At 36.8% G+C, this 17195-nt stretch overlaps 2 protein-coding genes across 3 annotated transcripts; both read right to left on the reverse strand.

Moving 5' to 3' along the window:
- Positions 1-357: 357 nt before the first annotated feature.
- LOC124302300 (ankyrin repeat and SOCS box protein 13-like) lies at positions 358-6537 on the reverse strand. Of its 2 annotated transcripts, XM_046758297.1 has the most exons (5): positions 6389-6516; positions 4401-4452; positions 2507-3091; positions 2165-2408; positions 358-1703 (listed from the first exon to the last, which is right to left on the reverse strand). In XM_046758297.1, exons 3-5 carry the CDS (start codon positions 3089-3091, stop codon positions 1150-1152), a joined length of 1383 nt encoding a protein of 460 aa, XP_046614253.1. In that variant the 5' UTR covers positions 4401-4452; positions 6389-6516; the 3' UTR covers positions 358-1149. The 2 variants fall into 2 exon arrangements, with proteins under 2 accessions (XP_046614253.1, XP_046614252.1); XM_046758296.1 differs by lacking the exon at positions 4401-4452 and having other exon boundaries at positions 6389-6537.
- Positions 6538-8861: 2324 nt separating this feature from the next.
- LOC124303854 (broad-complex core protein isoforms 1/2/3/4/5-like) lies at positions 8862-17130 on the reverse strand. The gene is made up of 4 exons (XM_046761613.1): positions 17004-17130; positions 14912-15336; positions 13867-14311; positions 8862-13643 (listed from the first exon to the last, which is right to left on the reverse strand). Exons 2-4 carry the CDS (start codon positions 15284-15286, stop codon positions 13366-13368), a joined length of 1098 nt encoding a protein of 365 aa, XP_046617569.1. The 5' UTR covers positions 15287-15336; positions 17004-17130; the 3' UTR covers positions 8862-13365.
- Positions 17131-17195: the final 65 nt, after the last annotated feature.

Here is a 17195-nt window from a genome sequence, read left to right on the forward strand (position 1 = left end):
TAAGCCACCAAATTTGAATGATTTCAGAAGATCGAACAATTTTCTAAACTGCGTCAAACTCTCCGGCGATAAACATTAACTTGAAACTGAGTTATAGAAATTTTACATTGCATTGTAAGCAAAATCAATTAAGCTATCCGTGTTACATATATGCATACATATTATGTACAGCTGAAAAGCCGCTTTGTTGTGACGCGCAGTCTGTCTTCTTATAAATGCTTTGTCACTTTTCAAGTTTAGGGTAAAAATTTGAACACCTGCCAAAGGGATTTCAGCACTGAGTCATATCTTTAGTTGGAGAATTAGAGAAATATATTCGAATACGTAAGACCTCGTGATAGCTCTTTTTAAAGAAGGTTTACATATTATGATATTTATTATTACATACATTGCGGAATACAAATACAAAGGTAAAAAATTAAATAGATTCGTTAAAATCACGTTCGTATTAAAAATTAGCCATATTTTGTTTTCAACTAGTTCGTTAATGATTGGATAAACACAATAGTCTCTGATCGCATGCACTAAGTGTAGTGAATATTATTATTATATGCACGCGTATGCATAAATATAGTATCACTATCGATTAATCGAGAACACTACATGTTTATATAGGTAATAAAATAGGATGGCAATTATAATACTTTTCCTAGGACCAATTGCCGCTTTTTAATCGAAGGCAACTAACAATATTATTATACATATGGAAAACCACTTTGACAATGCAATGAAATATATATCTTTCTATACGTTCATTACCAGCTAATTATTGCTGATAATTTATATCTGCACGTCGATCTCCAGCGTTTCAGCGTTTCAATTAACTCATCCGATTATTGGGCCGAAACTCTCTATCACTCTCTCTTTCTCTCTCTCTCTCGAACCTTACGAAAAAAGCTACTACACAACAAGTATACCACTAAGGAATAAAACGTGAGTGAATAAAAATTGACGGTTTCAACACAGCCTTTTTACCTCACAACTAACCAATCAGCCGATCGACGGTGTGAAACTCCGGATCTTGCAGCGAAAAAAAAAAAATTACGTACAGAGTCAAACGATATAAGTCCAACAGAGTAAAGCTTCAAGGGCTGTGAGAAAACCCCAGTCAAGTCAAAGCCTTTCTGGCACCGAGGGAAAAATCTCTCATCAGTAAAAATCGTAGAGCAAGTAACGGTGCAGCGACTGAGGCAGCTGAAGACTGTCGACTATTTTCGGCAGTCCGGGTCCGCACAGTTTCCGGACAATTAGACGAGCCTGATGCGTTAGAGGCAGCGGAGTTTGGGCCGCCTCCATGACCAGGGCTCTCTGGGCGTCGGTGAGGCTGCTGGATCTACGAATCATGCAGGGATCAAAGCTCTCCGCGGCTTCGAGGAGGGCGCGGAGAAGCAGCGGTTTGTCCGCCGTGTTTTGCAGGGAATTTAAAATCCCGTGAGGATCGCGATACTGGGTTTTTATTACGACCCTGGCGCCGTATTTCAAAAGGAGGGCCACCACCTCCACCGACGGATTCTCGTTCGAGGCGACGTACTCTGCAAGGACAGGACGCAGCGCAGGACCCTCGTCACTTCTGATCACCAGATTAGGATCTGCGCCTCGCTCCAGGAGCATGCTCAGTATTTCAAGACGATTTGGGATGTTATCCGCGCACGCGACGTGCAGCGGAGACCCGATTATAGGCGACGATGCGTTCACGTTTGCTCCTGAGAAAAATATTGATATTCGTTATACGGTTCGTTACTTTTTCACGTAGCAGGAGTTATTTGATATCTGAACTGAGGATGAATTTTCAGACGACTCGATCGCTTCTAAGATGAGTCGGTCGTGCCTGAAGAGGGATGCTTATCTTCAATGCAGCACTTAAGTGGGTATTAAGCTTATACAAGTATACGTAAGTAGCCACTCAACGTGCCACGCAGTAATTCACTTTTCAATCGCTAGAACGAAAGCCGAGCGCTTTAACATAAGTCTGAGCGTTTGATAGACGATTAATCTTTGTGCTAAATGGCTCGGCTTAAACTGCATTACGTTCCAAACAACTTTCATCGCAATTAAGACGGTGACAAACACATAACAATCAATTACACGAAGTGGTATAATAAGCTGTTGCGTATACCAGCAGTAAAATTCTCCCACAACCAAACAACGATAAAGTATCTTTTACCTGCGTTCAAAAGCATTTCAACAATGCTCGGGTCTCCCTTAAGGATGGCCAGGTCCAAGGCTGACGGCTTCTGATAATCGGGCCCCAGGTCTAGTCTGGCACCTTGCTTCAACAGCAGATTGATCACCTCTGGATCTCCTCCAAGAATGGCGTAATGCAAAACTGTCCGATAATCGTGCCTGGCATCGGCGTAATCATTCACGCTAGCGCCGTAGCTCAGTAAGAGCAAGACCGACGTCACACCCTGAAAGGCACAGTGAACCGGTGTGAAACATTGGGCTCTGCGCCCTTAATTGTCAACTACCTACTATCCATACACGTTGTATATACCGATAATCTTACCTGCGGTAACCGTGCGGCTTTCATAAGCGGCGTAAGTCCAGCGCGATCTCTGGTGTTTGGTAAAGCACCGAAAGCCAAGAGGAGCTCTAAACACTCCAGATCTATCGGTGATACCAGATTTATCTCCGAGCCAAAAAAGTATCGTTTGTTCGGGTTGGCACCAGCCTCGAGAAGCACCCTGGCCACCTCGATGTGGCGATTCCTAAGGGCGAGTCTGAGGGGCTCGTCGCACAGCATCGTTCTGGGAAAAAGCTCTCCGGTATCGGCACGGTGGTCGACCTTGGCTCCATATTTCAGGAGGAGCTTCACCAAATCCAAATAGCCGTGTTCAGCGGCGAGATGGAGCGCCGAGTATCCGCACTCGTCGATGGCGTCGATGTCGGCTCCTCGTACCAGCAGAAGTTGCGCGGCTTCCTCGTACCTCTGCCAAACGGCGTAGTGCAAAGGTCGGAGACCCTGGGTTACGGGCTCATTTGGCTTTGCACCACACGCGAGAAGGATACGGATCTCGTCCAGAGTTTGCATGCGAATTATTGAGTCGGCTAATTCGCGCTGCAGGGGGTTGGCTATGCACTCCGCCGGCATCTGTGTACAGATTGCGAAAAAAATTGTTGCCTCATTCGGTATCACAGAGAACCGCGGACATGTAAGTCACACTTGATGCGATGAGAATGGTGATACAGCGTTGTGAATTGTTCGGGACGTCGCGCGTCGTTGCGATGGTAAGTCAACTACTAGAATTGTGCGACAACCGCGTCGTACGAATGTGCCGGAAAGTTTTTTAAGAGCTTTTTGAATGATTGTGAGAATTTCGTAGAAACCGGTAGGAGGATTCAACAGACTCATTACACTTGGTCAATCACTAAAATAAGAAAATTTGTATCGATCTATATTCTTATAACTTGACCGAGTGATTTTACATTGAAAACTGAGTAACCGTTTCGTATTTGTGTGAAAAAACATTTCAGACATTTTTTAAAAAAGGTATTTTTTGCCATCCTGATCGTGATTTCGAATCGCTTACCGTGAAATTGCTTCTGTGATATCGGCGTTCAAACAATGAAGCACAGTTATTTTTTCGAGTTTGATGACATCGGTCGTATATAAATTATGATGATGTATGTGCATGTGCTGTTACGATGTGTATGATTTACAATCAAGCAGGCAGCGAAACTGAAGTGCAACTCTCGGCTCGACGAGGGTAGTAATTTAATGGACGGCAGTTCGTTAGTTATGCTCTATGTATAGAAATCTGAGCACATGTCGACAGATCGATCATGAACCGAGCATTTCTCATGCCAAAGTGTCTTTATTTATTACTTCTATCATTTTTTTTTATTCCATAGACCTATAAAACAGCTTTCATATGCATATCCTAGATCAGAGATTTATCCAGTTTTGGAATGGGATAGAAATTCAACTTCCTTAACGAGAAAATTTATCGAGTTACAGTAAACGATATATTTTTAAATTGTACTCTGTTCCAGTTGCGAAATTCTATTTAGGTTGTGAATGAAATTGAAGTTCATTAGTGTATAATACATATTTTCCGGAATGTAAATTACTGTATAGTTTTCATATCGTGATATGGAGTTATAAGTGATGACGCGGTGCAAGTTGTCTCTCCTGTCACCCTAACTTTATTATTATTAAAATGAATCTGTTCTCGTTGAGATATGACTATGAGTATAATTTCTTCTTCCAGACACTTTCAGCCCCCCCCCCCCCGTATATGCACAATGTCAGTATGAAATATGACTATGCGGCGATTGAAGAAAATTAACGACTATACACAGATTAAAAAAAGTCTAAACATAATAAAGCATGCAGACAGTCGTGCATCACATGAATATTTATCGTCATGTATCAACATGTTGATGAAGTACATACGCACTTTGGTATACTTATACGTTCAAGTTCTTATTCACGCGTTAAAACCAAAAGATCTGAAATATCAAAGAAAAATTATTATTTTATAAAGTGTTGCATGATAAGAAAAATCGATTGATGTACAACAAACTAGCAAAATATACCACCTCGAGACCATGTGAGAGGAACGTGTCGTGAATACCGCGCATTATAGGCGACGACGTCTACAACAACGCATAATCAGAGGGAATCCCCAAAACACGTTGTTTTTCACACGGTTAATCCCTATTTATAGACGAATATACAAACACATATGTATATAGGTATGAATATGGCTTGCACGCGTGTCTGTTCACATAAGTGCATAGTAAAATACGACTGACACCAGCTAAGACGCGTGTGCATAAGTAAGGTGGACAAACCTTTTGCACCCCTCGAAAGTGCGAAGCGCTCCTTGACCCTTGTTCCGTAAATAAATTCGAATTTGCGGGAAGCACACGCGAGATCTTTTGCTGTGTCTCTGGTGTATAAGTTTAAAGCTTCCGAGCCACAACAGAAGCTGTTGCCAAATTCTATCGCAAGCGCCAAAAGGACACCGTGCCGGAAACAACGCAGTTGAAGAATCATCAATCACACTAACTAAAATCACGCAGTCTGGCCCAAGATTTTCTCTCATGGCCGCACACTTGCCGGCAAACAATCTCGAAGTATCTAATACACGCTCGTCATGCCAATTTAATACTGCCAAAAACGCATACCGTACGCCTCGATCGACCTCATGCTAACAACCCTGACTTTTCTATTCGCCCTGATATGCAAACGGGTCAACGACAAGGTTGCGCAGCTCGTACATGTCAAACATCTGTAGGTTGCGATGGATTGAAACCGTTGCAGTTAAGCTATCGTCCAGTAAAGAAAATTGTTTTCATTTTCTTCTCGCACAATGTACGCATACTCGGAATTATAAGTTATAAAAATTGTGAAAGTGCCGCGATGGGAAGAATTCTAATCCCCTATTTTTGACTCCAGCGTAGTTTAAATAAATAACAAATTTCACTCTAGTTCCTACAACGTGAATTACGTCTTCCCTGACCATCCCACCATCGTCTTAATTTAGCACTAGAAAAAAAAGATATATAATGCTTGCGTATATGTATCAACCAACTGCGGCGCACTACTTCCAGGTATAAAATATATTTTACCCGATCACGTATGCCTGTAATATCTTGCACACGCTTCCTATGCAGTCATATACGTGGGCTTTGTCACTGAAATTTCATAGGAAACGCAATACCGAATTACAGAATGCCAATTGCACATTGACGAACGTTACAAAAACTTCATTAAATCCAACTAATGGCATTGAGCTGCCAGTTTGACTGTATCAATAATTTGTAAAAGTGCCGTTCTTTCGTTTGTTGAAATTAAAAGCAAAAAGTTTCAGCCAGCCACTGTGCGCCGCTAATTACTTCACTTTCACAACGCCAATAGGCACTCGGCACCTTTTTTCGTGTCGTTGATAAACTGTCATTTTCACGGGAATTGGTTCGAGCGTGGTGGATGCACGTACGATATAGGTGAACGTGTGAATTAATTTAAGAAGTTTCCGTGCACCGAATTAAGCCACAAAATCCAATTGTCAGAATAAAAGCAATCAGCGTAAGGTTTGCAACAAAGGAAAAACGTGCGGGAATAAATAATTCGACCGCAACGGCGATAACCGCATGACTTTACACACCTCATCATTCGTCTATCAGTACTAAAAATTTTATACTGGATAGAATTGTGAACAAATAACAGAATCAGATGATAATTGAACACACGAAAAGAAGCGATAGAGAAACGTCAAATCATCCAACAAGTAGTCTTCTAGGTACGAAGAAGACACGTCGGTCAGCTGGACCGATATTCAAACGAACGGATTGTCACGCGCGTAAAAATGCTCGTTGTCAGCAGCATCGATACAATATGAAATATACGGTTATTCGAATGTAGGATCTTTTGTTTACTCACATCGAAGATAGTGCGATGTTCCAGCATGTAGGATTAATATTATGAACTGCCTTCCTCGTCGGGATGTCGGTCCTATTTAAAGCTTTGAACGGCAATTCGTCCGAAAATAACACAAAGGGATCACGAGGGCTGAGAGCGGAGCTTGCGCCGCGCAGGAGAAATACACGCGTCGCGACGCCCCTGCTACGCAATTTTCCGCGGGCAGTGCCGTCGAGACCGACGCGCAGCGTCCCGACGCCTAGTTCATAGCTATTGGTTCAGCGTGTATTCACGTGAACTTGTTATTATTTTGCTATACGAATGATAAACATTGCTCGGACACTGCGACGTGGATGACCCTATAACAGAAATTGCGCACTGCAATCGAATTTAGGACACCGTCTTCCTATTATTTTATTTATTTTTATTTCTCTTTTATATTACTCGTGGAGATCGACGTTTCAGCCGAAGCGCGTGCCGCTTTCAAACAAATAAATATGTGTATACTATATTACGCGCTATATTCGCCGGGATACTCGGGTTGTTATTGTACGATATTTATCACAGCACAACGAGCGCTTTTTCATCTATTGAACTTACCGCGAACAACGCATTTGTGTCACATTTTACTTTTTATACTATATCGAGTTTTTAATTGACAGGTACAAGGGAGTAACGTTGGTGATATGTACCTATATATTTAGAACAGTATTACGTTAGAATTGGATCAGTGTTTAATTTGATATCGAATTCCCTTAAAAACTTTGTCACGCTCACATTGCAGTAAATCATCGTTTCTTAGAACAGAATAATTAGATGATAAATGTACTGATCTCCCAAACAACGGTTGGTTTCATTAAACGAAACCAAGATCTACGTAAAAACGATTGAAATTAAAGATTTCTGCTTGCACGCGTCAGCACTTCGAACATCACTTCAAACGCAAATACGAAAGTGCCCAATGTGTATCTTGTGTCACACAAACTTTACTTCACGCATTGCGAATTGTTAAATTCTTGTTTTTGTAATAATGAAAAATCTAGAAACAAAATCGAAAATCTACCTTTCCCTTATTTAAATCATACACTGCATACTTTGAATAGCGTGAATAACTGACTTTTACATTGAAAAAAGTTCTTTGATACGTGGCTATATGCATAAAAACCATGTTTGTTTATCGTTTTGACATTGAACAATTCTACAATAATCATCTTGTTGTTAAAAAGAGTTTCTACTGACGCTTGTTTGTATGTACGCATTGGATATCAAATTCTCGGTAATCTTTATTTATATCGAACTAATTTTGTTCGAATTTCCAGACAACAATTCGAGTGCCCAATTTCTTAATCGTCTGCACCGAAATTTCAAGAAGGAAAATACAGCAATCCTCGCAATCGTACACTTGACAATTTGTTTAAATGAAGCGTCGCTAAAATGTATATTAAGTCTGATAATTATGTATGTATAATCGTAATATTCACACTCGAATTTGTTGAACCAATAAGTATGAATTAATAGCTCAGAGGCGCTGAGACAACTCACAATTACTAAGATACCTTAAATAAGTAGAAAATTAATTCATGCATAAATTATAACGTGCTATCAAAGTTCAACTCTAATACAATAAATTTTACATAAATGTTAAATTATTCACTTATCTGTGTGGCTCAGTATTATAAATGCACAATGTATTGTTGCCCAATTTTGCACAATGCTAGAAAAATATTTGCACATCCTTAATTCGTGTATCGGGCAAACCGTTTAAAGCGTGCATTCTGTTTCTGAAGATGAGATGGCTTTAAAGCTAAAACCCCAAAATACCCGGTGCTTCTTTTGAACTCTCAAGGCCACTGAGGTCGTCATTCCCCTCTTAGAATGCACGTGCAAAACACATTTCTTCCCGCTTCCTCAATACGTATAGAAGCGTGAGAATCTGACAATGAGAGCCAGAATTATTAATCACGTTCACAACCACAGGTGTAATAATTTTACGTTTCACAAAATTAGGTGAGATCCTTGTGAATTAAAGCTACGGCTTTCGCCGGCCTTTCTGAAATATCTGCAGTTGCTAAAAAATAAGACTTATTTCTATAATACCTACGTTCCAACAGGAAACCGACTGTTCTCAAATTCTACCACGCATAATGGTTTCTCTGAAAAATTATGTGCAGTCAAAGTTTAAAAATTGACCCTCAAAAACCTGTGTTCGTCTCTGTATTCGAGATTAGGTTAATGATTTTCTGTTACTTTGGGTTTAATAACAAAATAATTCACTTACTGTAAGTTATATGAATGCGAATATTTAATTATGAATAATTCACCAATGATGTATGATTTGATTTTGAAGAGATCTCTTTTATTACTTTCTACAAATTTTCTAAAATATTTTAGTACTCGTACGATAGTGTATGTGAAAATAAACGTATAAGTAACAACGCAAGATTGAAGAATTCATAAAATAGTTTTAAATGATCAATAATAACACACGACCATGTTGTTTTTGTGATTACTTTTATTAAGAAATACTTTGCACTTAATAAATGCCTTACTTTGTAACTAATAATAACCATCATCATCATCTCCGTCATCATTAACGGGATCATCATTATAGTTATTATTATTTGTTATTATTATTATTATCATCATTATCATACTGCTGCTCTAAGTTTCTAATTCGAAGCATGCTTCACTAAGACATCTTACGCATCCTAAAATTAAGTAATCATATATTCTTAAAACGTTAATCATCATTTCATAAAAATGACGGAAAATACTTTGATTTCAAGAATCTGGCAATTTTTTTTTTTTTTCTTCCTCTTTAGCTGCTAAAAACATCGCTGGCAACTTATATGGCTAATGATCTAAAAAAAAAAGATTTTTCTACAATTGGTAAATTTCTATATAGAGTAGAATATTCACTTGAACAGAAACATAATGGATATTTATATATCTATAATATATACCTGATCGGGGATTCATAATAGCGAATTATGATATCAAAATACATAGGCGTAACGGAATTATATCCCGAATTATTCGTGATGTAGTAACAATTGTACAATCAACTAACTAATGTTTCCAGTGTGACACAAATTTCGCAGACTTCAGACTAAAGCAGATGTGGCAAGTACAGATATGACAAATCGTTATCAAATAATAATAGTATGATACCTGTTGGCCAAATCGTCGTATATATTCAATTATAACGGTGGAGCCAAGAATAAAATAATTTTGTAACATTTACCATCAATTGGGTAATTTTTCTGAGTTTTATAAACAGTTTTAATTGTTTACATAGGAACATTTTCATTTTTGAAAAAGACGATTTTTTCTGGCAATTAAAAAAACTTTATGACGACTATTTCTAAAAAAGTGAGACATTGGAAATAATGCTCTGTAAATACTTCATTCTATGCTCCATTTTTCGCGTTTGTTATTTTACAACTAATCCAGATTTATGAAGTCAATATCAATGAAACATGATTAGGCCCGAAAGATCGTTTGAGTAAACATGAATTGACACGGGAGAGGGAACTTCAGCCAGATTCCTTGCTTTAGTGATTGAACCGAAGTTTGGCAACTGAATAATACACTTACGGAAATGATTAATAAAGCATCGAACCAGAATTTTCAGCTACGAAATGTAGTAGTCTCTACAAATAATAATACCTAACTCGGTAGAAATGGATAATTGATAAATAATAAATGATAGAAATTAAATAGAATTAGGATAATAAAAAATGGCTAAATATGCATATAGTATATCCTAATAGCGGCTATGACAATAATCGTTAAGTATTTTCCACGCTTATTTGATTGTTGTTTAGTTACACGTTATGAAATATTATTATACACATGAGTATGACACGGATTACCGCTAGAAAATAAAGACACAAACACTGTGAACCTTACTGGTTCAACATTTTTGCTAATCTTACAAATGCGTTATGTATGCCGTTAAAGAATTAATTATTCTTCATTGGTTTGAAATACTGGGTTCAATAATCTTCATAAAACCTTTGTTGACTGGAAGCTTAGGACAATAATTTGTACCTAAGAGTATACAGAAGAAGTGCTGAACATGGAATCGGAAATCGTTTCTTCGATTCACTTATCGTAAAACCACGGTAAACTGTAACACTTGAGATAAATTAATTCTGACCGATTTTTGTGAGTTGATTGTTTTCTCACACTAAAACTGACATTCCTCGTTCGTCGACGCATATATTGGCATTCGGTACATATCAACCGGAATAAAAAATAAGATCGGATATTTGGGATATGAAAATCGAGATTTTGCCGAAAAATCTAATGTTAAAAAGTTTTTAAATTGTGTCGATCAATGTAATAGTTTTCAAAATTTATAGCGACTAATTCAAATCAATTCGAAAAATGTCGAAAAAACTAGTGCCTTCGAGTCAAAGCAATTATATAAAATAATCCCGAGCCAAATCGGACAGGTCAACGGTCAGACCCAGGTCGATTTAACATGGAATGTCCCAAACATTACAAATGTATTTTTAGTTTATATGAAAAAATTACTATAAGAATTCTTAATTTCATTAAAACAGTAAACATAAGCGCAAAATGACGAATAACTTTTCTCCCAAATATTTTCTTTGTCTCAATTTTTCTACGACAGTTATATGCGAAACAACACAAAACGTATCATAATCTTATTTCTGTTGCTTGACATGACTGCTTAGCTCGTTTAATGGTGCGTAATCGCGGATTACATTGCTGTGAATTATGTAACGTTGTAAATGCTTTTTGAAAGCTTTGTAAAATAAATTACTATCGTCAAATAGTTTGAAAATAATTTGGTATATGTTCCTTTGTTCAGCACTGTTACCTGTAAAACACTCTCAACTAATATGGGTCGATTTTATTGCATAGTATGGAAAAATATGATTCTATCAAAATGCTATTTAACAAAGGCAATACATCGCTCTCTACGACTTCAAATGTTGTCATTATTATTGCCTATTAGACAAAACTTTTCTGAAAGGCCAAACCAACTTCAACAAAAATGATAGATAAAAAATTATAATCATAACTTTCTTCCATCATTTTTGTTAAAAATGGTAAAATTATTTTGTTTTCTTCTTTCTACCCTCTATTTAAAACTTTATGTTTGTACACTATTGCGTAATAAGCATTGATTAATTTACTATATGTCATGATTCCTCATTTTTTTCGTGGCGCCTATGAAAGCTAAACAGTTATCTCTGAAAGAATATCGATCTAATTACTCGTTACCATATAATTTAACAATATATTTATCAGTTTATTTGAATAGTTTATGAGAAATGGCCAGAAAGAACTCACTTTTCATGATAAAGTGCCTACAAAAATATCTGTATAAGGATACGGGGGCTGCGGTTACTAAGTTATTACTAATTAATTAAGTATTCCCAGTATCTCCAGTCTCAAACTTAGTTCTGTTAGTATAATCATTAATATATGGTCAGTATCACAAAAGCAATTTTCAGGCTTTATCGTCAGTCACTGCATTGTTCAATTTCTTAATACGTTGTATACAGAGGAATGATAAAGTAGCATTTATCGCATCATGTTAAGGTGCATTTTTATCTCTCAAAGCTTCATAGACCTGGATTTCTCATTCAAATTTGATTTATAATCCTGTAAACCAAGTTCAAGACTGAAACTGGACCAGAATACATCGTATAAGTATTTTCCAGACTTAACTTAAACCAATTGGCTTTTCACGAGATAACACATGTAATAATTCGAACCTGAAATTCAACTATACAGGCACTTCAGTGTCCTGCATTGGGTTTTGACTATGAGTGAAATAGTTGAGCGAATGACGAATTATATGATCACGAATGGACCATTGATGGATGAGAACTCACCGTCTCGAATAAAATTAATGCAGTAAATCTGAAAAACATTTTTTACGATGAGTATATACATACGCGAGCTGTTCGAGACTCATAATAGAGAGTGAGGCATATTATTTTCGACTATTTCAGGCTCCAAGCATGAACTATTAACTAGTAAACTTATCATTAGCTCCAACATATATGTCAGATTTTTTTATTTCTACGAAAATAGTCTAGTTGATAATACGCGATGGGAAGAAACGTGTTGTTCTTTTTCAGTAGTTGCCTTAAATTTTTGCTAGCGTAAATCCTATGATGATGATTTCTAATTGCGAATAGTAACTTATTTCATAAGGCAACGATTGAGTGAAGCAAATGATAGTCATTTTAATATTATAACAAAAGAAAATGTAAGAACTGAAAATGGATCATTGTTAATACCAATGTACGGAAGAGAGTAACTGTCATAATCATAATTTACAATTTGAGCAATAAAAAAAAAAAAAAAATCAAATAAATCAAAGATATGAAAACATAAGAAAAATTATGTTCTGAGTAAGTACATAAAGCAATGTGTTGAGCCGATAGTAAAGCTGTACAAAATCTGTTAACGAAATTCGTTAACAAAGTAGTAAACTATTTACCATCGATAAACGGGAATTGACAAACCTAGACATTTTGTCAATAGAGCGTCATCGAAATACAGAGGTAGTCTTACGCCTAGAAAATGGATTAATAAATCTGGCAAATAATCTCTCATTTTTAAATCTACAGTCTTGTGCTCCAGTCATTGAACGTCTAATAATTTTGAATTCATGAAAGCAACATAGTACCAAAAATCAGAAATCATTTAGAGTAACATAGCTCATGCCTGATGCACAATAGTGCCGGACTTCACCTCTCGCTAAGACAATTCAATAGAGCATCCTTTAATTTACATTTACGTTCTCAATCATCGCACTGAATTCTTATTTCTCCGTAATGATCTTAGATTTTACCATCTTAACTGTGTATCAGTAACCTAAAATGACACGACCTCCAAGAAGTGGTGAGGTTCCTATGAAAAATTAGTCTGGAACAGCTCCAAGATGTTGGAAATCAATCAATTTGACTTAACTGTAATCTAAGATCTCACTACTTTTTAGGATAGCACTAAGGTAAACTGGTGTTCAGACTCTCCGGCAATCGGTAGTTCATCATGTGAAACGGTGGGCTCGCAGGACTACCTGGTTGACTGTTCATTCCAAGACTATTGGATCCGCGTCCACGTTTCCTCCTCTGTAAGATTCCCTTGCGTACCATGTAGAAACGGATCGTACTAATTGGGATGTTATATTTTTCTGAAGCAACTTGGAACGTCATACCACGTGCGACCATGTCGGATGCTTGTTTCAGTTCTTCTTCGGAACGGCGCTGTCGTCTTTGGTAGCCTAGAATAAATGGGTTCGTAATCACTGTTATAAACATACTAATTATGGGGTAGGTAGATATTTCATTCATGAACGTGAAGGTGTGTTTGTATTAAAAAAAATTTATTTCTCATTGAAAATTCGACAAATGCATATCCCAGAAACAATACTCTCACTATAAAATGTTCAAGAAATTATTTCAACACTGAAGTCATATGTGTGGTGATATGAGAAATTTTCTGACCTTCAATTGCTGGAAACGGGCTGCCTGGTGTGCAGTTAGTAGCACGGACCATGCTAATAGTGTATGGTTTCTGATCATGGTTGAATTGTTCATCTGGCTCCATCTTCACCAGTCCCGGAGTCTCGGTGAGAGTTGCTTCGCAAGCACTCAATGCTTTTTCCAAGTGGTGGAGTGCCTCGGTGTGTTCCATGTTAACAGAATTCTGAGAGTTTTGAGTTGCGATGGGTGCTGCAGAAGGAGTCACTTGAAGAGATCCAATTGTCGGGGTGCACTCGAGAAGATTGGCATTATTTGCAGCCATCATTGGTGTATCTTCAATTTTGATATTGTCGATTGTTATTTGTTTTGTCGGAATTGTTGGCGTCTCAAGATTGTTTGATTGCTGGGAACTGGATTCAGCATTCAGGTCCGGGTTGTCTTTTCCTTGATTCGATAGACCGCGTACCTATACAGTAGATTTACAAGTGACTAAGCCGGACATGTAAAAAATACTTTCTTTCCTTCAGAGAATACAGTGTGAGAACCTCATCAACATAAAGTTTTTGTTCATCAAAGTATACGAGACTGGATCATGAAAATGAGGAGTTAAACATGCAACTCAAATTTTCAGAAGATATATTTTTGCTGAACAACGAATATCTGAAATGTAAGTTTTACACCCACTGGTGATTTATCTATCACCTGAAGCTTCGCGTGTACAGATTTAGTATACAGGCCAAGAAAACGTTTTTCGAGTGTAGTTGAATAACGATAAGAGTAACGTAGAATACATTATGTAAAAAACAGATAAAGATCGTAATAATTATAGACACATACATATATACGTGAGTATAAGATTAAATTGTATAAAGATTAAATTTACGTTCAGCGTAAAGAGTGAGATAACAAAACGATTTGAAAATGACCTAAGTTTGATTGTATCTCTGACAAGATAGTGTCTCTACTTTTTATCAAACTAATTCAGGAATATTTTTACTCAAAAACTAATTATCCATATAATAATTCATAAGAATAATACAGATACCGCAGTCTGTAAATTGCCTACCTGTAAAGCTTCGGCAGCTTGCATCAGCTTTGTCAATTGCTGTTGTGCGACATAAACCTCTCCACGGTACATGAATTCAACGAGCGCCTGAAGTTCCCACATTCTCATGTCGCGTAGAAAAATTATTGGATGAGTGCAGGGAATATCCAGAAGCAGTCGCTCTAGATAATCGCTACAGGCAGATAGTACAACCTTGTGACATTTTATAGAGCCGCCGTCACAGGCCAACGTGACGTCAACAAACTGTTCGGAGCTCAACAATTTTGGAAATGCATTATGCATGTTAGACTGGTGGGAAGTCCATGACACGCAAAATTGCTGATGATCACCACAAAGGTAATTATCCACATCAGGTAAATTGTTTCCGGATTCCATTTTCAGCTGACTTATGGATCAGAATTAGTCCTTTGTACGTTACGTTACGTCTGGTAAAAATAAAAAAAACTACTCAAATTTTACTGACATATTTATTATTCTATCATTTAAAATACATATCACATCAACCACTACTGTACAAATGGCAACCCAAACTACTTCTACACAACTGAGGATTAAAGGACGTTCACCAAAAAGATTTTCTTAACGATACTGAAGCGTGATATATTCTAGACTATTTTTTGTCCAGGAACAAGACAGAAATACTAAATGCATGCAAATATTCATAAACATAAACTTCCAATATATGAGAAAAATATTTGTGATCTAAAGTATAAGCTTAACATAGAAAAATTGAAAGATTACTCAAAACAAGACTAGAAAAAGAATATTTTTATTATGAGCAAAACTGACACTATAATATGTAAAAAGAAAGTAAATTACTACATTTTTGACATAAAACAAAATATGACTGTAAAATTCAATTCTGTTCATCAATGCCAAACAGGATCCAATCTAAGTAAAATGTATTATTTTAAACATTTGAAGCAACAGAAAGTTTGCTGTGATTCTTAGAACTCATTTCAAAACTTGAAAATAAATTTGGAAAAAATAAACTTGTTTATATGAGCGCTACTTGAGAATTACATAACACCAACAGTGTAAATTATTTTTCAGGGATCAGTTTATTGATAAAAATATTTTCAGTGAGTTTGAATTTTTGTAATGATGCATGGGATTAACAAAGCTGAAAAACACATTCTAACAAATAATATTTTTCTACGTTATTAGACGTCATTACCACAGCAAATATTTCTTGCCACTCACCATAAACATGCAACAATCTGAATGTGTATTCTTTGTAATTAGCTACTTAAGTAAAAGGAAAAAATTATAAATAAATTGTTAATTGAACAATTTATTTTTTTTTAATATACCTACGTGACGAAATTTGAACTCTGAGATTGGACATGAACGATAATAATTTATTTGTTAAATAAAAAATAATTTAAACAGTAACATAATAATATCAATAATAATGAACAATTTATTAGGTAAACAGCTTCAATTGTTGACGCAAACGAGGCTAACCTCGGATGACTCAAAACATAATTGTGTCGGTTTTAAAATTTTTACAATATGGCTGTCGTGAAATAAGATGCCTCTCTCTAACAACAAATTGGCTAAGCCAGGGCTAAGCATACATAAACTGTATGCATGAGTAATATTCGCCGAATAATAGAAAGCAATACGTAATACCGTATTATCAATTACTAATATAGAATATCGTTAGGCTGTAGCGTGATGAGCAGTGACTCAATAAAGCGTCTCAAGAAAAATCTATATGAACAACAAAATGAACGTGCAACAAAACAAATGACTTCACAAAGGTACGAGAACAGTGCTCCGAATATTTACGATACGAATATCTCGGCATGCAACATTTCTAAACAATCACGTGCTCTGTTCCGTGGACAGGTTAGTTTAAAGTAAACTGACATATTCTACGGGGAACAGCAAAAATATTGTAACAAATAGAAAAATGGTGAAATCTTTGCGGGAGACGCTGTCGGCATGAAAGCCATCACCCCCCCAGGAACGCCTTGAGCACAAGTTTCACATTTCTCGTTAATTTATTGTACACGATACACCACAAGCACCAAATTTCGTGAGTAAATTTATACTAGTGGACTTTGAAGAATAATTTGTCACTCACAAGATTCAGCTCCACTTTATTCTCTTCAAGCTTTCACGTTATATTCGGCAAGAATCCCTTAAGAAAACATGCGTCCGTCCGAGATTTGCACTGGCTAGGGGAGCTCAGTTAAAAGGGTGGGGGTAGTAAGACTGGGGGTAGCTTAGGGGAACAGTGGCGCCCACGTTGGATTCTTACGGAGTCAACCGGCAT

Source organism: Neodiprion virginianus, chromosome 4 (assembly GCF_021901495.1).
Source record: "Neodiprion virginianus isolate iyNeoVirg1 chromosome 4, iyNeoVirg1.1, whole genome shotgun sequence".
NCBI lineage: Eukaryota > Metazoa > Arthropoda > Insecta > Hymenoptera > Diprionidae > Neodiprion > Neodiprion virginianus.

Bases quoted from the DNA above. Each gene is read 5' to 3' on its own strand.
- LOC124302300 (XM_046758296.1), bottom strand. From the start codon at position 6,415: ATGCTGGAACATCGCACTATCTTCGAT. The intron at 3,092-6,388 runs GTGAGTAAACAA...ATCTGTACACAG, and splicing joins AACATCGCACTATCTTCGAT to ATGCCGGCGGAGTGCATAGC. The intron at 1,704-2,164 runs GTAAAAGATACT...TATTTTTCTCAG, and splicing joins TGAAATGCTTTTGAACGCAG to GAGCAAACGTGAACGCATCG.
- LOC124303854 (XM_046761613.1), bottom strand. From the start codon at position 15,286: ATGGAATCCGGAAACAATTTACCTGATGTGGATAATTACCTTTGTGGT. The intron at 14,312-14,911 runs GTAGGCAATTTA...TCTACTGTATAG, and splicing joins AAGCTGCCGAAGCTTTACAG to GTACGCGGTCTATCGAATCA. The intron at 13,644-13,866 runs GTCAGAAAATTT...CATTTATTCTAG, and splicing joins CCCGTTTCCAGCAATTGAAG to GCTACCAAAGACGACAGCGC.